Here is a 24174-nt window from a genome sequence, read left to right as displayed (position 1 = left end):
CTTTTCGGCCACTATGATGTCATCCAAGTAGGTTTGCACACGTGGCAGATCCTCGAACAACGAATCCATATGTCTCTGGAAGATGGCTCGTGCTGAGCTAACTCCGAAAGGCAGTCTACTGAAGCAAAAGAGGCGATTGTCGGTGTTTATGAGTGTCAGCTTCTTGGCCTCATCATCCAGGGGTAGTTGGTTGTACGCTTTAGTTAGGTACAATGTGCTGGATACTTCTACGTCGTTCCCTCTTGCGAAGGTATCGTCCACTCGAGGTGGTGGGTACTGCTCGGCCACGGTGGCCGCATTCACTGTCAGTCGAATATCCCCACAAATTCGAATCTCCCCATCAGCTTTCACAACTGGAACCACTGGCGTAGTCCATTCCGCTGCCATAACCAGTGATATGACACCGTCTGCGGCTGTCGATGTAAAGCTTCGGACAACTTTGCGGTCAAAGAATACGGCACCGTACGCCCTTTACAAAAGCGGCGAATGGCGTTTTCTTTCAGGTTTAACTTCACAGGCGGACCTTTGTAGAGTCCTAAACCTGGTGAAAACACTTCTTCGAGATCCGTAAGCAAATACTGAAGTTCCTGGCTAGTGCGGTCTTCCTTGCACGTGTTGAAGTTGGCGACAACATTTGTCTTCATCGTGGCTACTCCACAGTCGTTAGACGCCGTGATGGTATCTCTTCCGCAAAGAGCAGTTCCGGGTATGTCGACAGTCACCAGGGTGCCATGTTACTTCGTGTCCTTCACATGTAGCTTTCATGCACAGTTCCCCAACCACTGAGAGTTCCCCCAAAATACAAGATAATCAGAGAGTGGTGCCGCTTAGCGGCGGCCATCTGCTTTGTGTCTGCGTGAACGTGGTCACTGAGATGACGCTAACAGGTGACCCAGTGTCGACTAGCATAGTGACCGGCACTCCATCCCAAGTGATCTCTTTGAAAATTGGCTCAACGGTGCGGCCGTTTGTAGTTTGATGTGCTACTACAGTGTAGATGCTTGTCTCATCCTCCGAACTGTCAACTGGGTGCGGCCGAAAGGGCGTACGTGGCTCAGGGCTTCCACCCAGTTCGTAATCCACACATTCGAGCGACATGTCCTCGATTACCACATCGGCGGCATACTGTACGAATGCAGTAGCACTGTTCCTCCGGGGGAGCTTCACTGCCACACCTATGGCATGGTGTCGTCTGTTCGAGCTTCGGTTGTGGTTTTCCTGGCCGCGTCTGCTGACGCATGCAATGGATGCTACTCTAATCTGCTAACTGCATGCTTTGCGCATTAGCGGCAGCGTTTTGAGCTGCGATGATAAAATCCTCTGCTTTCGTTAGCGTTAACTCCCGCAATGCCAATAACTGCTTATGGCTTCATTTGATACGCCGCAGACGATTCGGTTTCGCAGAATGCGTTCGATATATTACAGTGTATAGGTTGTCAAATCAAATGCGTCAATTAAGTAAGGCTGGCAGGGGATGTTCGACATCCATGACATCTTTGGCAATCTATCGTATGCATCGATACATGCTATTTTCGTTTAATCTTTATTTCCTTTCCACCAAAAATACGAATTTCGAATTCGAAACACTCAACGATCCCGTATCCGCCTCGGCTAATGTTGCATTCATTGCCTCTATTCGATGTAAAGTGAGGAAAAAGAAGCCGTTCGTGAAATCCGCAGAATTCTCCACTGTTAGGGCTAACCTCTCCCTTTTATTCAAACACATCAGACCAATCGTTCAATATCAGCGTTTCGCGCCATTAAGCCTCTCTGCGAACACCGATTTTCCGTTTCCCCTAAGAATCTATGACGCTGTAGTTCACGTAGGGTGAGCAAAACTGCACCGCTAGTAGGATGCAAAGCTCTTTATACTGTCACTCTATTTTAAACTGCACAAGCCGCTGCTAATAATTTATTAGTGCCGGACCTACTTAAGACAATACTTTGGCAACACCGAGGCGCACAAAGTGTGGCTTTGGACGAGTTAGTGTTGCTCTAAGTAAATCTCGCAGCGCGGTAAAAGACGAGAAATGAATGAGTAAACCAGGCTTGTGTCTCCCACTGTCTTCGTGTTCATCGGCTTGAATAATTCGGTAAGTAAGGAAGTTTATTGCTTCAATTGGTCACAAGTGTTGATAAGTAGGGAATACAAAAGACGTTCTCCTACTTATTGTGTTTTGGCACGCTGCAATGCATAACATTTACTAAAAGACATTCTAAAGATACGTAATGTGCAAGAGTGGAAGGACGTACGATGTACAAGTTACGGTGCGGGATCACCTAACACAAAAGCCCTTCTACAGTTTGTGAAGGATACTGGATTGTACGAACGATTGTGACAGCGGAGATTCCTCTCCGACGAACTCTGCGAATGACTGACTCTATTCTTTTTCTTTTCTCTCTTATCTATCCTATTCCTTTCCCCTTCCCCAAGTGTGGGGTAGCCAACCAGGCACGTCTTTAGTTAACCTCCCGACCTTTCCCTCTTTCTTTCTTTCTCTCTCTCTCTCTCTCTCTCTCTCTCTACAGTGTGAGCAGATTCGGCATCACACGATGCCGGTGGACGGCTATAGGTTCATCATTGGCTTAACTGTTAGCGAGGAAGTTTTTGTAAAAGTCCTTTTAATCCCGAAAAGGGAGTTCGTTTACAAAAATATTGTTTTCAACTTTCACTGTTATAAAGGTTACTCAAAGCTTTCAAGATTTATTAACAAGATGGTGTGGGATGCAGACCAATCAGAGCGAGACCTTCGAATCGCAAGCTCGGTATTCGCGGATAACAATGGTACTTATAACGACATGGTGCCTCAAATGTGCAATGCTACGCGCTGTAGTAGAATGCTCCAGAACTCACGGCTTTACGTAGTGCTCTTCAATTTATTGACACAGAGAGTCCTGGCAGATGGGCCGTGTTTTCTGACTAGATACCGGCTTTACACTGTATAGAGTCAGTTCTCGCGGAGCTCACGAGCAGCTGACGTACGCAATTGTCAAGCTTCACCACAACGTCAAATAAAAAGGCCGTGAAAATTTTTTTCCATCGGCTACTTGACCATTGCGGGATCAGTGGAAACTATCAGGTAGACAAAGCTGCCCGAGAGTCACATCAAGAAGAATACAGTGTTCCCATTCCTTCTTTCAGAACAGACGCTGCAAGGCAGCTTTGTCAATTGACACGGAAGTTCTCTTCAACAGATTGGAACAACCCAAATATGACGTGCACCAGGTTACACGAACTGAACCCTTCACTCCAACTCCGACCTCCATCAGGGCTTCACCAACTTGAGGGATCGCTTTTATGTCGTCTGTGATTGGTAGTGGCTTTCACGAAAGCTTACACTACATTGATTTGTATGACCGACAGTGCTGCGTGCGACGTCTGCGGTGGCGAAGAGAACATCGAACATTCATTGTGCCACTGTCGTCGATTTCAGTCGTAACGACAAACACTATCTATCGCATTGCGACGACTGCACGATCGGCTGTTGTCCGTGCAGGCGCTACTTGAAGTACGTCCCCGTCGCTCGTCGGCCCACAAAGCTGTGAGGGCAATTTTCTCTTTACTGAGGGCGACTGGCCTGCGTGAGCGCCTTTGACTTGGTGAGGCCCACCGTGCGAACTCACCACTTCTTTCCTTCCCCCCACTCCTCTCTTAATCATCATCATAATCAGCCTGTATTTATGTCCACTGCAGGACGAAGGCATCTCCCTGCGACGTCCAATAATCCCGGTCTTGCGCTAGCTGATTCCAACTTGCGCCTGCAGCTTGCGCCTCTCTTGATGTCATCCTTCTATTCCCCTTTTCCCATACCCCAGTGCAGGGTAGCCAACCAGACGCATTTCTGGTTAACATCCCTGCCTTCTCTCTTTCTTTCCTCCCATACTCCTGCTGCTGTAGAACAGCGGCAAACTCTCACCGCATAAGCACGAACTAGAACTTCCACCGCGCTCTGGAAGCGAGTTCCGGCGCATCGCGAAAGCGGCACACGATCCATATACAGTTAGGGTTACAGTCTCAGTTTCCCGACATTTACACCCGAATCCTCCTTTTCTTTCTTCTTCTTCCGTCCCTTTTATCTTCCTTTTATTCCACGGACAGCACGCCCATTCTTTCAGGCGAAACTTTCCTGGCAGAGCATGGCCCAGCGAAGCGGAACGCTCTGAATGAGCGACACGGCGTCCGTTCGTTTATCGCATACCTTCACGTTAGCAAAAGACACTGTCAGGATATGGGTTCACCGTTGTGCTCCGACCGTCACAGGCGCCCCCTACCGTTCCGGAACGGGAAACTCTTCGCGTATATGCGGCGTACGCGAAAGATCGATGTTCGTTTACTCGTCACTCACGCGATAAGTACGCTGTCTTATAGGCTGCTGTCAGAAGCGATGAACGTCTAGGTTTATTTTCTATATCTTAGTTTTTTGTTGTTGTTTTTTTTTATCAGGGCACTATATGGGAGACTCAGAAATGAGGGAAGGTTATGCTGCATGGTCTGGCGTTGGCGTGAGAGTCTGGTAGGCATTGCCGAGTCCCGAACAGCTGATTAGTGATGTGGTTGAAAAGAACAATGAATACTCAGGACGAGAGATCGGACTCTTTGGTTTCACATTAGTAACGGTTAGGCAAGGCTAAATACATTCACACGAAAGCGCGCGAAGAACAAGCGGATCCGAGGGGCTCTGTTCTTTTGTCGGTCCCAACCACGCCGATAAACACACAATAAAACCAGATAAAGCATAGGGGGAAACAACTGCTGTGTTTGATTATGACGTAGAATAAAGGAAAGTAAAAGTGGACGAAGTGGCATAAAGTGGTTGCGATGTGGGAGCAGAACCCACATGTTGGACCTTACGCGTGCGATGCTGTACCATAAATGCACCGTGGCGTCATCCTATCGTTCGCTTTCTTGGGTATTTGTTTATGGGTACCAGGTCAGCCCTGGGAGTGTTAACCAGCGCCGTTCACGGCCAAGGCGGCGGATGCTCGACATCCCTTATTAATCGCAAGTGTCACGTAGTATATGCGAGCTTGGCAGCAGGTAAACTGGTCAGTTAATAATCATATGCCATCCCCATGGCGCCAGGGCCATCAAGTTTGAGGTACTTGCTGCGTAATGAGCGCGAAGAAAAACAAAGGCCCTTCGGTTCGCCTTCGTTTGTTTGTTTGTTTGTTTGTTTGTTTGTTTGTTTGTTTGTTTGTTTGTTTGTTTGTTTGTTTGTTTGTTTGTTTGTTTGTTTGTTTGTTTGTTTGTTTGTTTGTTTGTTTGTTTGTTCGTTTGTTCGTTTGTCACTACCATACGAAGCGTAAATCCGGGCCTGGGCGTGTCTTACGTCTTTCTTTTTGTCTCATTCACACAGTTTTACCCTTCCAAATGTATTCCTCTGGTGTGGGAACAAGTATTGGACAGCTGGAGAGAAACCTTAAAGTGAAATTAAATATGGCGCAGTCCGTTATGAAAATAAAGATGACAAAATTACCGTAGTGTTCAGTGATAGAAAAACGCTTGATGTTTAACTGTGCGGGCGCACATTTTCATATCTGACCCCTATCGATATCTCCCTATTATCATAAACCTTACCATTAGTATCCCCTTACCCCAAGTAGGCGACCAGTCAGCTGAGTAGTAATAAAGCATTATCGTTATTATTGCGGACACGTACGAAGGCTATATCTATCTTCTGGCTAAGGTGAGCGGGGGAAAGCGCAGTTGGGCAGGGCATATGGAATGCACGCAATACATAACGCGGTGCTGTCTGAGAAAATCGAACCGTGTGCCAGGCAAGATGAAAGCTTGTCGAGCGCAGGAGCAAATTAGTCGTATATGGAATGATAAATCGCTAAATTGAGGCTATACAGTTGATACAGGAGTAACGTTTATTGGACCTTTCCTGGGAGACGCCCTTGCGATGGCAGTGAACGTGACTGAGACGATGATGATGAAGTCCACAGCTGGGAATAAATATAACTAGTACGACGGGGCACGCTAGAGCATCACTTAAGTGCAGTTGAACAGGAAAAGAGCGGTGAGTAGGGTATTACGTGAGCCTGTGACGTAAGCATGTGTTATCTTTGTCCTCATCACATCTCAATGGAGCGATAACTGACGAAATAAGGAAAATAATATGGAAATTCAAAGATCAATCTGCCTCTTTTCTTCTCTCAACACAAAACATTTATAGAACCTGCGCGGTAAATGAATGCTCTCCTAAGAGTGTCTTCGCTATTGCGCTTTATAAGTGCGTCGAGCAGTCCTTATAATACAGTCACATAGCAGGTGCAAGTCTATAGAAATGTCGCTCTTGCAGAGTCACTTGAAAACTCGACGTAAAACTAAACCCTCACTCAGAATCACTTAGCTTGCGCAATAGATCACCTCGTACTAATATATTCCCCTTTCCTCGTTGACGCTGCCGCTATTGCGTATCGTTCAGCGCGAAGAAAGAAACATTCTCAATATTACGAGCCATCATTCTTACTGAGATGCCCAACTTTGCATACGCCTCAGTCCGAAAACTTCTTTAGGGCACGAGCCACACTACATTTGCTGACGGATGCTCAGTAAGAGAGCCTTTGCTACAATGTAATAAAAGAAAAGAAAGCAGCTGTACTAATGTAATACACCGACAGAGATTGTCCACGATAGGTGGAGTTTGGTAGGAGAGAGCACAACAGTTTTTTTTTTTTTTCGCGGAAAAGACGACAGCACACCTGCCAATGGCGGTCTCAGGCTCCAAAAGTGATGAGCTGAACACAGGTCTAGAAGCAAAGGCTGGTTTTCCATACTATGAGGACCGCGAAGTTGCTTCGGATGTTTCCTGTTGTCGCGTCTGCACTGCAGGTAATTTGCGAAACCAGGTGACCTGTCAAAATTTGTATCGTGAATATCACAAGCCATATAGGTTTGAAAGCGTGCACTTCTCTTTTAGCGCAGAAGGAAGACCCGTGCCTGGTGATAAACTTCGCTGAAAAAAAAATACTGCCTTCCATTAAACTCAGAACGAAAAAAATGGATAGTGTAGTTCTGCTCATAAGATAAATATTCTCTTTATTGCTTATTTATTGCAGGCACTGCAATTTATACACAACATCAGCGTTGGCATTTCATGTCAACATTACAAATTCACATGTAAGACGGTTATGCGGAATAAATTAAATTACGAGGTTTTATTTAAGCGTACCAAAACCACCACCATCTGATTACGAGGCACGCCGTAGTGGGGGACGCCGGAATAAATTTGACCGCCTGGAATTTAACGTGTGACCTAATCTAAGTGCACGACCGTTGTTTGTAGTTCTCATCCGTTGAAATGCAGTCGCCGCCACCGAAATTGAACCCGTGACCTTGGCGTCATCAGCGCATAGCCGTATCCACTTAGCTTTGAACAAGCTTCTGATTGCTCTAGTGGGTTGTTTTAGTCGGGCACTGTAATAATGCGTGAACGTACGAGTTAGGTGCAAGTTATGTGTGAATAAAATGCATTACTACTTTTTCGGCTATCCGTCTCGGGAACAACCAAAGAAAAAGTTTTCTTTTCGGCTGTTATGCTGCTACGTGGGATCCCAGGGTTTTCTTTCTTTTTTTTTCAGACAGGACAGAAATTTAAAGAATCGAATGTTTCAGATAGCAGAGTACTAGCCCTTGAGCTGCGTTACGCGAAGAAGTGGACTTTACTTGTGAGGCGATAAATTTAAATGCATAATCGACTGATTACCGAAATTCCACTAAATAAAGCTTTAACCTACGGCTTTACGGCATATATCGACATTCATTAATTGTAGCCGGTGATTTCATATGGCGTATTCACTTGGAACGAATTCTCAGTATGAAACCGGTTTTGAGAAATTCATTCCCAACGTGTGCGACGTAGTACGTTAGAGTTCCAGTCATTTTTGTACTTTAATGCATAAAACGGCGCTTTGTTGAAGAAAGTAATGTTTAGTAAAGTTTACTTTAGTAAAGTAAATAAAATATTGTTTACGGCCAGTTTGCCTGCCAGTTTGCTGCCAGTCGTTTACTGCCAGTTTGACTGCGCATGTCTCGAAACCAGCGCCATCTTCAGAATTCTTTCCAAGTGCATGCACCTTGCAAGCTCATAAACTAGAATTCGTAAATTGCAACATTTGCTGTAAGAAATTAAAATTTTTATGAGCGAAATATTGTTATTTAGTCGAACAAAATTAGAATTGCTTAGATTAACTAAAGCATTCACATTGAAATAAGTTATTTTACAGATGGAAACTTCAGTCGCAAAACATCAAGCATATGAGGAACATTGCACTTCAATTGCTGGTGGCTACAGCCCGCCACACCTCCCTCCACCATCCCGCGGTGGCTCCCTAAGTGTAACGGACGCGAATCTCGAAGGTCATGTCTTTGCACCCTGCGGGCACCAGAAGAACGTCATGACCACTATATGTAGTATGTACTGGTCACGACATGCATGCACCGGTGTTTTTCGAAAGTGCTACAGGGTATCTACGATGGGAGCACACCTACGCAGAATAGGTTATACTTGAAACATGATGTCTATGACGAGTGTGCGGCTTCCTAATTGCTTCCGGTGCATTCACCCAACCAAAGCATAGTCTTCGAGATCTGCATTATGTTGTCCCGTGAGAAGCCGTCACTGGGGCGGAGAATTTCTGCACCACCCATACCTGCCGTATTTTTCAGTACCACTTATATCGTAGCATTCAACTTATGGTGGCAAAAAAAGCACAAGTCTCCAGAAATAATCGTCACCGGCACCTCTCCACTTGGGTCCGCTGCAAGATGAAGGCCACTTCCGGCGATCTCCAGTTACGTCCACCTTGCGTCAGCAGACTTCCATCGTATGCCGACGAATTTCTCCATCGCCCATCTCTCAGTCTAGTACTCGGCACGCTTTTCTTTCGCCTCTTCGCACCCATTCCATAAATAGGCGACCTCTATTCTCGCTGTAGTACAAACGCATGTCATCGAAATCCTATCGGAGTGCCTTTTTGCGCCAAGGGTGTCGCGAGACACGCGATATCCTCGGGAGAGGCGAGCGGCTCCCGTGAAGTGCTTTCTCGCAGTCCTTCTTCTACACCGTTTTCTCTCGCTCACTCACCTGACAGCGATACGTACCTGCGTTATAGAGAGAGGGGCGAAGCGAGCGACGGAACTCGGCACACCTCGTCGCTCTGTTCCGAGTCGGAAAGAAAGTCGCGCCATTGTATTTACCCTGCTCTCGAGTGGGCCTGTAGTATAGAAAAGAACCCCGGTAGGGAGGGCGATGCCCTTTGGGAGGACATGAATCTTGAACCGTAGAGCAAGGAGCTGCGTAACAGCTCGATGGCTGCAGTTCTTTCTTTTTCTTTTATTCTGTCTTTGGGTACGCAAGTGCGCCTTAATGGTACGCCTATATGAGACCAAACAAAATACAAACGTAAATAGAGAAAATATATATATAATATAAAAACGCTTTGGACACACTCTTCCAGAAGCGGGTTCCTGAGAGGGTCAGGAGGATTCGATTACAGCCACGAGAGATCCGCAAATAGCAAAAGAGCGGTGGGACAAGCAGCGGAAGCATGAAATCGATCGCGTCTACGCAAATACGGACACTTGGTGCACTTACAAGATAGATAGATAGATAGATAGATAGATAGATAGATAGATAGATAGATAGATAGATAGATAGATAGATAGATAGATAGATAGATAGATAGATAGATAGATAGATAGATAGATAGATAGATAGATAGATAGATAGATAGATAGATAGATAGATAGATAGATAGAATAGATAGATAGATAGATAGATAGATAGATAGATAGATAGATAGATAGATAGATAGATAGATAGATAGATAGATAATAGATAGATAGATAGATAGATAGATAGATAGATAGATAGATAGATAGATAGATAGATAGATAGCACTAATTTGTGCTTCTCATTTCTGTTTTGCTTTTGTTCTCTGGAACATATGCCTAGAATAGCACCTTTTCGGAAAGAATGTCCCAAAGGCGCCTTTGACGGCTTCAGCACTGCCGTTGTCTCTACGCAAGTCCCTGTCGCGTAAACGTCCATGATGTTTTCTTTTTTTTTTTTTCTTTTTATTTGTATGCCCGAAATACCTTTGTAACCCCGCACGGAGGACTGCCGAAGTGGCTAATCAAAAATATGGCGTTCCGCTATCGACCGCAAGGTCTGCGTATGTCTTGCGCTCGTCTCCTCGCCGTCCTCACAAATGGACGTTCGTTTATACGTAGTAAGGAAGGTGAGCGTTTGAACCTATTACTACAACGAGTTTTCCTCTCACGATGGTTATTGAAAGGTGTCATGCCTACCCTATATAAGTTCATCTCGCACGACACCTCGTTCCTCCTATTTTGGGCATTGAGTGACTCCTCCGCTAAACTTTCCTGCCACATCCCGAGCTCCTGTGCATTAGGAAGGCATGTTAATGCCATCACTAGCCCCATGCACCAGCGACCGCATGCCCAGCACACGATGTCAATACTGGCTCAATAATGATACAGAAAGATTTTTTGCTGGTAGCTGTTATCAATTCCATTGACATTGTACCTCCCTACGAAGCGCCGAAAGCCATCATCAACAAGCTGTCATGGCAACAGTACAATAATATTGTTATTGGTAGTATTTACTCAACAGTAAACGACTAGCACTTGTCTAATCAAGACTGCACAGAGCGCACTAGGTTTCAGCAGGTTTTCAGTCCGACAGGAGACCCTCTGACCCAGCCCCACTACATCTTTGTCTTCGCCATTGCTCGTGAGAATATATTGAAGAAAAAAAACGCACCGTGTATACATTCGAGGACACCGCAGCATTTATTCCAATGTCGCTGTGGTCAGTTCAGCTAGCATTTGATTCTGGTACCTCTAAAATGCTCCCTTCAATGGCTCTCTGTATTTATTTACTGTAGAAGAGCATCCTCTTGGGTTATAGCTGGTGTGCAACACTGGCTTTTGTCCTTTTGTGTCACAAACTCAACGTTTAAAGGGATGTTGCTGACTTGCAGAATCGCCTTCTGACAGTCAGTAAAAGCAACGGCACAAAAGGCAGGGCTCACACTAGAAGAAATATTAGGTAAAAGAGCTTCTTACTGGCCTGGTTGATTCGCTCCATTGACGTTAGTGTTTTTGTGCCACACGCACGACGGACTAGCGCTTACTTGGTAGTAGCGCTTGCCCTCTCGCTTCTATATGTACTTTGTTCTTTTTGTGTTGCAAGAATGCATCAACATCATCAATGCATCCTTTACATGCTCACTCATAATTTTGTATTGGATACCCCTTTATAGTCATTAACTTCGTGACCTCCTCCTGTGTATTATTAGATACAACCTTACGTTGACAAACCAACATCTGTTTGAGGGGGGCAAGCTAACATTGTATGATCGCGACTTGAATGTTCCTTTGAGTGGCTCTCTGTAATCTTTTCATTCATGTTCACTAGTTTTCCACCTAACGATCGTTGCAATGTTCTTTAATGGTGGCTCGTGCAGCAGGCTGACATAGAGCAGCAGCCGGTGGACGCGCGGCCATTCCTGCGACTGGTTTCGCCCGGTCTCCTGATCAGCACGCGCCTCGACGACCCGGCAACGGCGAGCATCCTGCGAGATGCCAGGATGCTTCCCCGCCGATCCCTGGTGCCCGATCCACCGGTCTACAGGCCCGCCAGGGACGTGAGTGACGCGCCTCCGGTGACGTCACTTCCGCCCCCGTCTGAGGCCCCTGTTGATCCTCCAGAGTCCGCGGCCACATGGCAGTCACATCCGTTCGACTCCTCCGTGGTAAGATGCATCGTGAGCGGCCACATCGCCTTCTTTATTTTAATTTGTACTTCAAGTTCGCCCAGTGAGGGCACTATCCATGGTCTTTGTAACCCTGCGTACGGCTGTGAATAGAGAAGTAAAGAATAGTGTAACAACAGCTGTAAACCGAAACAATACAGGGTGCCAAAGAAAAATGGAGACTTCGAGGGATCAACGTCGGGCCAAGAAGTGAAGTGTCAGCACAGAGCCTGCACTACGACCCTGTGACTCGCCTTCGTCAGGGTTCGGGCTTCTCTCGTTTATGCACTGCTAAGCAGCTGAAAACAGATTCTGTACATTCACAGAAACTCAACAAACAGACAGGCATAGTGTGCGATAGATATTTCATTTATTTGTTTGTTTATTTATTTACTTATTTATCAGAAATGTCGGCTAAGAAATGTGATTGGCATGTCCACAAAGTAATTTTTTTATTTCTTTATTCAGTGTAATGATGGTGTGGGTTGGAAAAGAAAACATCCAGTAATTAATATTTCGCTAGAGCATTTTGCGCATAGTCGGTGATAGGCTACCGAAGAAAATAATCCCCTTTTACGCAATTCTTGCCGTCACTTTTCGGCAGAACACCAACTAAACATACGGCCCTCACCAAATATGGCACGTAGGAATTTCAGGGGAATGGGCAAACTATCCAGAAGCAGCGAACGCGAGACAATTCTAGCGGCACACTCCGAGTTCGTCTTCATTTTTTCACTTTGAAACTATTCGGCGAATAAATATACTGGATCTTTCTAGCTAGTGTGACAAATAGCCAACGCGCGTTGTGGGCCTAAGTCAATCCTTTTAACCACAGGACCTAGCCTCGGTCACTATGCTAATGTTTCTATACCGTATTCCCACTCCCTTTGTTTTCAGACACCGAGCGATACATTTTCCTTGGCGACTTGGTCATCGACTCCTTTCCAGCCAATGTCAAGCGTGGACTTTCACTCCGTAGACACCGACGCCACATCACAATGGACCATGACGCCTAGCGGACGGAAAACGTCAAGCCCTGAAAGCCAAGTCAGCAAGGTGCCGAAGAATGTCGCAATTTCCGAGCAAGCAAGGGCAAGCGGCCAGATACGATAGAAGCGTTTTAATTGCTTAAAGAGACGTCGTTGACTCATGGGCTACACTAATCATTGCAAGAGCATGACCAGTTTGCGCCCTATGTCTCATAAGTTAGAAAGTGACCCCAACCTTGGGAAATGGGGAAAAAATGTCGGCGCTGTCGGGTAATGAACCACTTTTATTGGTGTTTTCGTTGCCCAGTATATAGCATTTTTGTTGGTTAACATTAGGTTCGACTGATTCATTTTTCTGTCGGGACATTTTCACGTTTGGCTGTTAGATGAGCAGATATGAAAGACGTGAGGAAATACACAGTTTTCTACGGGATATGTTACACTTTGTCATTAATTTGTAGTCGAATACCACTGCCGTTTGTTTATTTTCTAATGCTGACCTTACTGGACGATAGGCAGCTGCATGATTACCCAGCCTGGAGGACAAGCGTATCCCTCATGTGGGCTGTAATATATTGTAAATATATTTCGTGAAATAAACTATTGCTGTTGCTATTACTACGGAAGTTGCACGTCACGCAGTTCGGCGAGGTAACACGAACCTTCCAGCAAATAGCTGCAAAGCAGTCCCTTTCCACTATAATTGGCGACTTGGTCATCGACTCCTTTCCAGCCAATGTCAAGCGTGGGCTTTCACTCTGTAGACACCGAAGCCACATCACAATGGACCGTTACTTTCCAGTTTCCACAATTAAAGTCCCTTTCCACTATAACCAAATGTGTGTTTAAATTCGTATTCCACATCCGTCTTGAATGCCTGGTTTATCGTCAACACCTTCTGGTTTTTCACACTCATTTCACTTGTGATCCTTAGAAGGGAACACCGGTAAGAATAATGTTTCTTGCGTTTTTCAGTACCTTCCCGAACAGCTAACTGGTGTACCAGGAGTATTGCCCAACAAGAAAATTGAGTACCGCTCCACCGAAAGCTTTGGATCTGTCTCTACATGAAACGTTTCAGTGCATGTAAATGAGGTGGGTCAGGTGTACCAATTAAAGTACACTGATCAACTGAGTTATTGATTGATTGATTGACTGATTTATTTATTCATTTATTATATGAATGAATGATTCATCCATTCATTGATTATAACAGCCCAAACCAACAGAAGACCTATGAGAAACGCCATTAGCGGAAGGCTCCGGATTAATTATACTGTGGCATGAAACAGGCTACATCATGTGTACGCATCATTAGTACGCATATCTCTTTGTGCTGGCGCTTTCAGTATGTTTCAGAAGCTTATACTTGCTCAATTTCCACGATATTAATGATCAAGCAGCATAAATGCAGATGCAGAAAAATGTTAATTATGCTTGTAAAATAATACTTCCGCAAGCGCGGCGTTCCTTGGAAGGAACTGCTGTAATCAATCACTTTCAACAAGACAAAGTGATGTATAATTAGGTTGCTTCCCTGCGCAGCCTAAACTTATAGCCTGGCAATTCGAACGAAAATCTTGATAGTGATTATTTGAGTATGTGTGTAATAGTATATATATATATATAAATAGATATATATATATATATATATATATATATATATATATATATATATACAGCGAGAGATAGTCAGCAAACAGGGAAAGTTCACTAGGCCAGCTGCTACATGAAACAAGATTATGGCACAAGGAAGTGTTGTTCAAACGCAAACATAGAATTTATTAAGCCAATAGTTAATAGTAGAACTCCATTTGTACTGGCACGATGACAAACTGATAACATGATAACTGTTAACCTGCCCTATATATATATATATATATATATATATATATATATATATATATATATATACAGCGAGAGATAGTCAGCAAACAGGGAAAGTTCACTAGGCCAGCTGCTACATGAAACAAGATTATGGCACAAGGAAGTGTTGTTCAAACGCAAACATAGAATTTATTAAGCCAATAGTTAATAGTAGAACTCCATTTGTACTGGCACGATGACAAACTGATAACATGATAACTGTTAACCTGCCCTCATGATCAGACTTCCACATCAGAAATAGGAACATATATGCATACTTTGCGAACTCACCGAGTCCAATTCGTAAATTGCAATATGTACAGTCATTTTCTAAAAAAGTTATTAGTAAGATTTTTGTCAATTTCTCGGTACTGTCTTCCGATTTCTCGTGCAACTGATGTCTCTCTCTTCGAGTAATCCACTGAAGAAGATCAATTGTGCCACTCGCTAAGATTTCTTTTTTCTAATTCTGTTAATTTTACAATAAAATGCCCTATATAGTCCGAATAGACAACTCAGCTATCAAGGGAGTCATGGTTCGTTCTGTATGGCACATTTGGCCACGTAACGTCTTCTTTAAAATTCGCCATTTCGCATTCAACCTTCAGTTGAATATGGACGCCTCAAGGCAGCAGTCGAACCAGGGAATCGTGGTTATCGCCATTGCTGGCATCCTCAAGGTGAAGTCCTAGCGATAGACAAGATGAGGTAGTTCAGTGGTTGATGTCATTGTCCAGCGCGGTTGGTTGACACCCCGCAAGTTGAAGTTTCGAGTCGATCGCAGTATCTTTAGAGGAGACATCTTTGCCTGCTTTCCTGAAAAACAAAGAGAAAGAAAACGAAACCTTGTCTTGTTTGCAAAAATGTGTCCATATAAAACGATACGCAAATGAATCATTGTGGTATCTGAGCCCATACATATACCGTCAGAACGCTGTTCCATCGGCAATTTGAACAGTGATATTTGTTATAATACATTGTAAGACTCATCACTGTGGCAAGACCGACAGGACGAACACTGGGCACTGCCTTCTGGAAGCACTGAACGTAACTGAACGTACGTCCAGTTAATTTTTTGCTTGAATGCATAAAGCGACGTTTTGTTAATATACTAACTGCAACGCCAATGCATTTCTCCGCAAAGTTCGATAATTAATATCTCGAAACTGGTGTCATCCCGAGAATTCATTCCAAGTGGACCCGCCTTGCGAACTCCACGGCTACAATTTTTAAATTGCAATATGGGCCATCAGGTAATTAGTTAAAAACTTAATTAGTGAATTGTTGGTAATTATTCAATTATGCATTTCAATTTCATGTGCAAGTAATGTCCGCCTTTTTGAGTAGACCAGCTCATGAACGAGAATTGGGCTATCTGCCACAGACTCTGTATATATATATATATATATATATATATATATATATTGCTACACGCGTGTGGTATTTGATTGTTTGACCGAGGCGCGCGGGCGCCATCACTCGAGAAAAGAAGAGGAAGAACGAGCTGGGCTCGCGCTGTGAACCTAACCGGTCAGCGCTGCAACCGCTGTTGTAAATACATCCTGTAAATAGTTGCCCGTCTTACTGACTCGTTCTTCGCGTAACAATATATATATATATATATATATATATATATATATATATATATAGAGAGAGAGAGAGAGAGAGAATCCATAAGATGGCCAGTAGGGCTAATTGGTCGTTATTCATCATTGAGGACTGTAGGAAGCTCAAAAGGCGATGCACGTACCCAAAAAATGTGAGCAGCGTGCACTAATGGTGCAAGGCTGAAGTAAACAGCGGGGCGAGTGATCGACCTAGCTTCTTCCAGGTTCCACACTAGGCTTGGCTAAGTTTTGCTAGGAAATGCTAAGTGCTGCTAGGCACGCTATTCCGAATCGGCTCACCTCCGACGCGCAGATTCGCTTCGGAGCCGTGGGTTCGAATCCCACCGCTGCCACTATGTCGTGTTGTCGAGGGGTTGGACGAAGATTGAGAGACGTCAGGTTTTACGAGTACGAACGAACGACACGTTTATTGTTACGCCATGTTGTCTTTCCCCCCGAGTCCCTTGTAGCCGTCCCAGCCTTCCTAGCGGTGAGGGTCCCAACAGGTATGTGGCGCCCTCTCTGGAAAGCGTCAAGAGTTCCCATGGCACGACAGGCCGCGCGACGTGCTTTAAGATGAGCGACTTCTTCAGGTGTCCGGGTCTTCTTTGGTCGTCCCATGTCAAGGCTACATGTACTCGCCACAGAGTCAACGTCAAAGTCAACGTCAAAGCTTTTACTTCCCGGTGATCGAAGCGGGGGAGCAGCTATACCAAGTGGTTGCTAGGCGACACGAAGTGCCGTGATGGCTAGGCCGAGCATGTGCGCGTTCGCAGAAGCTGGCGCGGCGGCGGAGGAGCGTTGCCGAAGCTAGGCGAAGCGAGGCGCAGCTGTGCCAAGTGGTTGCTAGGCAACGCGTGGTGACGTCATCGCCAGGCGCAGTTTCTGATCTATGCTACGCGGCGCAACCAAGAGCTTAAACAGCTCCGCTCTTAAAAAATTAAGACGCAACGAAAGGTGAGACAACAGGACAGCGCTTCTCTGTGCTTGTCCTTTTTTCGTGTCTGTCACCTGTTGCGCTTCCTAAATATTTGAACGGAAAATCCACCAATTGCCTAAACTGTTTTATGGTTGTTTCCTTACAATGTGTTTTTTCTCACGAGTAATTCAAGCAGCACTGCCACGAACGGGCAGTACCTGTGGGTTTTGTTTCCGTCACGACACTTCTGAACCATGCACGAACCGCTCACCTCGAATTCCCCAGCTGCTTGGACTCGCGTATCGTGTCCGGTAGCGTAACCCGTAGTGTCTCCGGCAACAAGAGCATCAGCGAGGAGGCGAACACGGCAGCGGCTGCCAGAGTGATCATGGGGATCGAGTCAGACAGGTAGGTTCTCTGCATAACACAAAGATAAAAAATAATAAATAGAAATTATAGATGGCGATTTAGCGGTAAATGCGAGAAAAGTGCGTTAGCATTACTTGGCACCTCTCTGAGGTCCCGTGTTCATGATTTAAACCGTGTTCACCACAAGGCAAAGTGCTGTTCAGGCACTCACTTGAAACGCGTTCGAGCAGCGGAGTGAGTGCAACTGACGGTTTTCTGCAGCAGACCACCATCAGTGGTACTATATATATATATATATATATATATATGTGTGTGTGTGTGTGTGTGTGTGTGTGTGTGTGTGTGTGTGTGTGTGTGTGTGTGTGTGTGTGTGTGTGTGTGCGTGCGTGTGCGTGTGTGTGCGTGCGTGTGCGTGTGCGTGTGCGTGTGCGTGTGCGTGTGTGTGTGTGTGTGTGTGTGTGTGTGTGTGTGTGTGTGTGCTTTGAAAAAGCGCAGGCGCACGTAGTCAAGCATAAACACACATTTAATATCGACATTCCCTCCCGGGTCCGGCCATCAAGCGTATGATGATGTTTGGTGCTTTCTGGCGCAAGGGCCAGGTATGGCCAAAGAGTGCCACATCTAGAGTATATTTACTTCTACGACGTAGCTGGCTTCACCACGCTTCACGTACACAGTTTTCCACTTTGACACTCCCCCCCCCCCCCCCCCCCTAATGCTCCTGCATTAAAAAAATCAACCACGCAGAAGACATCAGAGCATGACGGTCACGGTCAACCGATAGCTTCCCGTGGAGTAGGTTAGATGAGATATACGCTGTGGGGTAATGGGGTGCTGTGGCCGTGCCGGAGGGCACTCGGCAGGTACAGAATCGTCAGCCTCAAAGTGCTTCGAGACGAGACACACTGGCGTATTCATTTTCCCTGCTGAAGTGGTTATTCCGTTAGAGACATGCTATGGCCAGTTCCTTCGCCCAGCAGAGAGCCATTTTATTGGCATGCAGCGTTGCATTGCTTTGAGTAATCTTACGCCACCAGATGCAAGCTGCAGCTCTTAGGGACAGCATACCGAGACATGACGCCGCCACCGTGCGGTACGGCAGTAATGTCCGTATGATTGCTTTCGCTATAATCAGGAACCGACAGCTGCGTACGGAGGGTGATGCACGGACAGGGAAAGTGAGGTATAGCTTTGCGCTTGAACCCCCCGGACGAGTGTTCTGTCCATACGCGACAGCGACATGTTGGCGTGACGCAGCTCGCGAGGCAACAGCTGCTGTGCAGAAGAAACAGCGCTGCGACAGCTACCAGGCGTCTCGCAACAGTGAAAGTTCTACTTCGGTCTTTTTTTTAACACGAAAGTGTTTTATTCCGGGGTCCACCAAGACTTCACTGACGCATTTCCGTCACGGAAATACGTCATAGAACATAATACAAAGAAAGAAACCAGAAGAAAAAGTTCCACAAACATGCAAAATTTGGGAATCGAACCCACGACCTCTCGGTCCGCGACGATAGATCGCCGAGCGTTTAACCCATTGCGCCACAAACGCATTTGCAGAGAGCTACACAGACGCGCCTTATATATCTAACACTCCTCCGTGTACCCGCGCTCTTGTTCGGGGCGGTGCCGCCGCCTACGAGCAGAAAAGAGAAGTACTGCATTATGACACTAACGCGCACCGACAGTGAACGCTTCGGTGGTCTCACCACTACGACGCCTCGATGCCAGCATTCGAAGGGACGCTGGCATCAAGAAGCACTACCAACGCCACCTAGGTGGCGTTGGTAGTGGCGTTCACCGTACTCAGCACAGCGGAGCGTGGCCTCCGCAATTAGCTCTGAAAATGTTTCTGAAGTTGATCGCGGAGGCTGCAATTACGACGCGCTGTACGCGCTGATTTGACTCGGTGACGATTCAGTTACGTGCTTTGTCTTGCGCGTTGTATTAGTGTGTCAGTTACGTGCTTCGTCTTTCGCGTTGTGCTAGCGTGTGCAGCGTAGTGCAGCTTCCATATGCACGACGGTTGCTCATGGTCATCGACGTTGGTAGTCGTGATGGAGGAGACGTGCCACCAGGCGTCAGCGTGGGTGCATCAACGCCTAAGGGCGCTTTAGCCACAAAACACCAATAGACATTATATATCAATGTGCAATAAACATTACACTACTTCTGTGAAGACACGTTTCACTTTCGTGTTCTATACCGATTCCTATATAAGAGGGATCAACCACATTTTTTTTCAGTGGGCCACCAGCGTGGGTAGGTCAGTGTCATGTCAGAAATTAATTTTTTTTTTTTTGGGGGGGGGGGGGCATTGTGGCTTTCAAGATTGAAATTGTGTAAATTTCAAGATTTCTTGAAATTTACTGAGCCTGGGACTCTTTTAAAATACCATGTAGTCCATTTTTACCGGTAAGAAATTTGCTGGGCCCCGAAGGCATCGTCAAAATGCCTGACGTCGCGGCAACGTAGCGCGGCCGGGAACTTAAAGACGACGTCGCCACCCCATCTCTTGCCGCTTTTGAGGCTTACTGCGTCTCATCTCAAGTCACGAGAGTGGCGTTTTCGGTGTTGTAGAAGAGTGATTCACTGATACAAAGTTCGAACAACTTTATTGTTATTAGTGTGTCTTTAAGTTGCTGGTAGGTGGCAGTAAAGTCAGTTTTAAGCACATGTGCTCCGAGTTGAGCCGCTTACCAGTTCCAGCAGAAACGGGGCCACAGAAGAGCCGACGCGGGTGCCAACCAGGCAGGCGCTGATTCCGACCGTCCGGTACAATGTCGGGAACACTTCGGCCGCGAAGATCCACACCAGCGTCAGCGAGGCGGAGGCCAGCATCTTCCCACCGATGGCGCACATCTGGCGGGGCACCACCCACGCTATGCAAATTTGGGAAGAGTTCAATTATGGAGATTAACATCCCGAAGAAACTCGTGGGCTGCTTTTCAATGCTCACTGCTGTATTGCCTGCTTTCATTACCATTGTGTTATTTTTTTTCTTAGTTGGAGACTGGGCAACCCTGGGCTCCAAATATATGCTACTCTGTGCTCGGTCACCTATTTTCCATCTGCTTTTAAATTAAATACATGTGTACTGAACTCCTGCACAAAACTTTGTGATTCATGTACTGTTGGACTGTATTGTGTTTATACATCTGGTGTTCTATTGACTGAAATATTTTGGGACATCATTCACTCTTTTTGCGCATATATATTTCTTTCGCTAAGTGACAAGGAGCAGCCGGTGCCGCCATAGAGTTAATATAAGCCGCTCTAGAGGAAAAGCTCCCCATGGCGCCCATGTATTGAAATCGGGAACCACAAGGGCGCCACCATGTTGCTACCCTGCGCAGACGAAGAGATGCAATTCAGACGAGGCGCGCAATCAACGTGATCCCGAGCCTCCGCCAGTATAGCAACGCCATCTAGTTAAGGCGCCTGCAAACGCAGCTTTTGAGACAGCGTAAATTTTACATCACAATTTTCTAAATAGCTATTCGATCTTTCTGAAAATATACGGAATTAACTTCAAACGTTGTCCCTGCCTACGTGATGCGTGTAAGTGCTTTCTTTTGGATAATATTTTGAGTATTTTAGTGTTACAAAAATGAGTCATAGCAACATAGCAGCACCTATTGGGTTCCCACTTTTTCCACCCAGCTCTTCCTCTAGAGGCAGTATACTAACTCTATGGGTGCCGCCATGAAGGCGCCAACCTGTCCTATTAATCATTTCAAAGAAAAAAGAGAACGATCTTCAGCGCAAGGTTTTTCTCACGTTAAAACAACCCCCCTTTTCTCGAGCGCACACGTCGAGCGAGTTTTTGGTGTCGCTGCCAGATGCCTGCTAAAGCAAACGAGGTGACTCAATTAACTTGTGAACAGCAATTGTTAGTAATGAACAATGCGCGAAAGGGCTGCTGAGGACGCACTGAACGAGCAGGGCCAGCTCGTTATTAGAGAAGTGTAGCTTGTCCGCTAATCAGATAAACGCGGGCGGACCGGGCGTTGGGGCGGAACCGTAAACGTGAGTGGCCTGTATGGTGCTGCCACCTGGTGGCGCAGAGCTCAAACACAAAAACAGCTAATATTGCAGTACACAAGTGTATTATACTTCGCTGCTGGTGTCATTTTCGCAGCAACACGATTACGCTACTGCAAAAAATTTACACCAGCAGCGACGTAGAATACACTTGGTTAATGCAACATTAGCTGTTCTTGAGTGTTTGATCGAGCTCTGCGCCACCAGATGGCAGCACCATACAACCCGCTCCCGTTTACGGTTTCGCCAAAACGCCCCAACGCCCGGTCCGCCCGCGTTTACCCAATTACCGGACAAGCTAAACCTCTCTATTGTTATGCATGGGAAAGGTACCCTAAAGAAAATGGGGGTAGCTTGCACTACTGGCGCAAGGCCACGTGCGCGTGAAAGCACGCGATGGACGCGCGTGTTCACGAGGAGCGAACGCACGACGGAGAGCAAACGCAACGTCTTTCGTGGTGTGAAAGGCCGTGGGTGGGCTGGGGAGAGAGAAAGTAAAAATGAAAGCGAGAGAGAGTACGCGCACTCTCTCTCGCATTAGCATGAAACGCTTCCCCCGCATTAGCGCCGAACGCTCGCAGTGTCCGTGACTGCAGCTGGCATCTCTGGTAAAGTCCCTGGAAAAGTACCGCCATCTACTCTTTCTTCCGCCGTCTCCTCTCCTAAAACGCAGATTCTTTTTAACACGAAGGTTTTTTATGCCGGGGTCCACCAAGACTTCACTGACGTATTTCCGTCACGGAAATACGTCAGCTTACAATGTACACGAACATAATACAAAGAAAGAAACCAGAAGAAAAAGTTCCACAAACATGCAAAATTTGGAAATCGAACCCACGACCTCTCGGTCCGCGACGACAGATCGCCGAGCGTTTAACCCATTGCGCCACAAACGCATTTGCAGAGAGCTACACAGACGCGCCTGATATATCTAACACTCCTCCGTGTACCCGCGCTCTTGCTCGGGGCGGTGCCGCCGCCTACGAGCAGAAAAGATAAGTACTGCATTATGACACTAACGCGCACCGACAGTGAACGCTTCGGTGGTCTCAGTACTACGACGCCTCGATGCCAGCATTCGAAGGGACGCTGGCATCAAGAAGCACTACCAACGCCACCTAGGTGGCGTTCACCGTACTCAGCACAGCGGAGCGTGGCCTCCGCAATTAGCTCTGAAAATGTTTCTGAAGTTGATCGCGGAGGCTGCAATTACGACGCGCTGTACGCGCTGATTTGACTCGGTGACGATTCAGTTACGTGCTTTGTCTTGCGCGTTGTATTAGTGTGTCAGTTACGTGCTTCGTCTTTCGCGTTGTGCTAGCGTGTGCAGCGTAGTGCAGCTTCCATATGCACGACGGTTGCTCATGGTCATCGACGTTGGTAGTCGTGATGGAGGAGACGTGCCACCAGGCGTCAGCGTGGGTGCATCAACGCCTAAGGGCGCTTTAGCCACAAAACACCAATAGACATTATATATCAATGTGCAATAAACATTACACTACTTCTGTGAAGACACGTTTCACTTTCGTGTTCTATACCGATTCCTATATAAGAGGGATCAACCACATTTTTTTCTTTACTTTATACATGCGAAAGGAAGTCGACGGTGGCGCTCCTCGAAAGCCTCCGTTGAAGCTTTCAGGCCGGGCGCACGCCGGTGCCGACGCCGGCGACGGCGGCTGCACAGAGAGGCTTTATGTATATATATATATATATATATATATATATATATATATATATATACATAAAGAAGTGCACGCGCGGCGGAGGCTTCCGTGAGCGAACATTTCCGTTATATATTTAGGTATAATACGTACATGCCACGCCTTGCTATATGACAAGCATTATATGCGGGTTATATTGCCACACCATTCTATAACTAAAGTTAATCATACGTTGTGTTACATTCTTAAGAAAGTTACTCTTCAGAATGTTGAGAACGACAGCCCACCAACAAATGTCATGAGACAAAACACCGACACCACATGCCTTTTATGTTACATCTTCTCAAACTGAAATATTAAAAGTGCAAAACAATAACAGCAACCTGAAAATGATGCATTTTTTTGCGCGACTGTACACTATACCTTCGGTATCGGCCAACGCAAGAGGCGGCGTTTTAACGGGAGGTAGGGAGTCTACATGCATCGCCGTTTACAACGGCGTTGCATGTAGGCTCCCTAACGCGAGGGCGTTAAGGGCCCCGTGTCGCCGAAAATCCGGCGTTGGCGTAAGTGCCGGCGTCATTGGCGTAAATAATCATGCCGAACCACATCATCCCGAATCACCCAGAACGGGCTTCGCTTGGCGCAAGGCGTTATTGAACAAAAAATGAATTTCTCAAAGCAAAATCCGCCAGCAAAATTGTAAAGTACGACTTAACCACAACCTGCAGACGTGATAGCGTTGGATTGTAACTTGAATATACAAGAAAAAAGCCTAATATGCAGCCAGGGTTCGTTGAATGCTATCGCGTGCCGCTCCTAAAGTCGAAGCTTAAGCGTTCTCTCTTTTCTTTTTTTTTTCTTTCTTTTTTACAGCGAAGCTGTTAAGGGCGCACTCTTCGATGGTCGCGTCCGGCAATAGAAAACTG

The 24174-nt window shown here is 46.1% G+C and overlaps 2 protein-coding genes across 2 annotated transcripts in view; both read right to left on the bottom strand.

Annotated features, from left to right (window-relative positions):
* Positions 1-14672: 14672 nt before the first annotated feature.
* The window catches only part of LOC125939645 (organic cation transporter protein-like), a 92788-nt gene continuing 83286 nt past the window's right edge, over positions 14673-24174 (bottom strand). Inside the window, exon 11 of the transcript XR_007467099.1 lies at positions 14673-15244. The gene's annotated coding sequence lies outside the window, so the exon portion shown is untranslated. The remainder of the gene's footprint in view (positions 15245-24174) is intronic.
* On the bottom strand, positions 15356-20399 carry LOC119453391 (solute carrier family 22 member 15). The gene is made up of 3 exons (XM_049667931.1): positions 20238-20399; positions 17440-17585; positions 15356-15458 (listed from the first exon to the last, which is right to left on the bottom strand). The coding sequence occupies exons 1-3, from the start codon at positions 20397-20399 to the stop codon at positions 15356-15358; spliced, it is 411 nt and encodes a 136-aa protein (XP_049523888.1).

Source organism: Dermacentor silvarum, chromosome 5 (genome assembly GCF_013339745.2).
Source record: "Dermacentor silvarum isolate Dsil-2018 chromosome 5, BIME_Dsil_1.4, whole genome shotgun sequence".
NCBI lineage: Eukaryota > Metazoa > Arthropoda > Arachnida > Ixodida > Ixodidae > Dermacentor > Dermacentor silvarum.
Note: the sequence above shows the minus strand (reverse complement) of the source record. Positions and strands in the feature narration are given on the sequence as shown.

Excerpts from the sequence above, each read along its gene's own strand:
- LOC119453391 (XM_049667931.1), bottom strand. The coding sequence starts at position 20,399 with ATGTGCGCCATCGGTGGGAAGATGCTGGCCTCCGCCTCGCTGACGCTG. Across the intron at positions 17,586-20,237 it reads CCCCGTTTCTGCTGGAACTG|AGAACCTACCTGTCTGACTC; the intron begins GTAAGCGGCTCA and ends TGTGTTATGCAG. Across the intron at positions 15,459-17,439 it reads AAGCAGCTGGGGAATTCGAG|GAAAGCAGGCAAAGATGTCT; the intron begins GTGAGCGGTTCG and ends TTTGTTTTTCAG.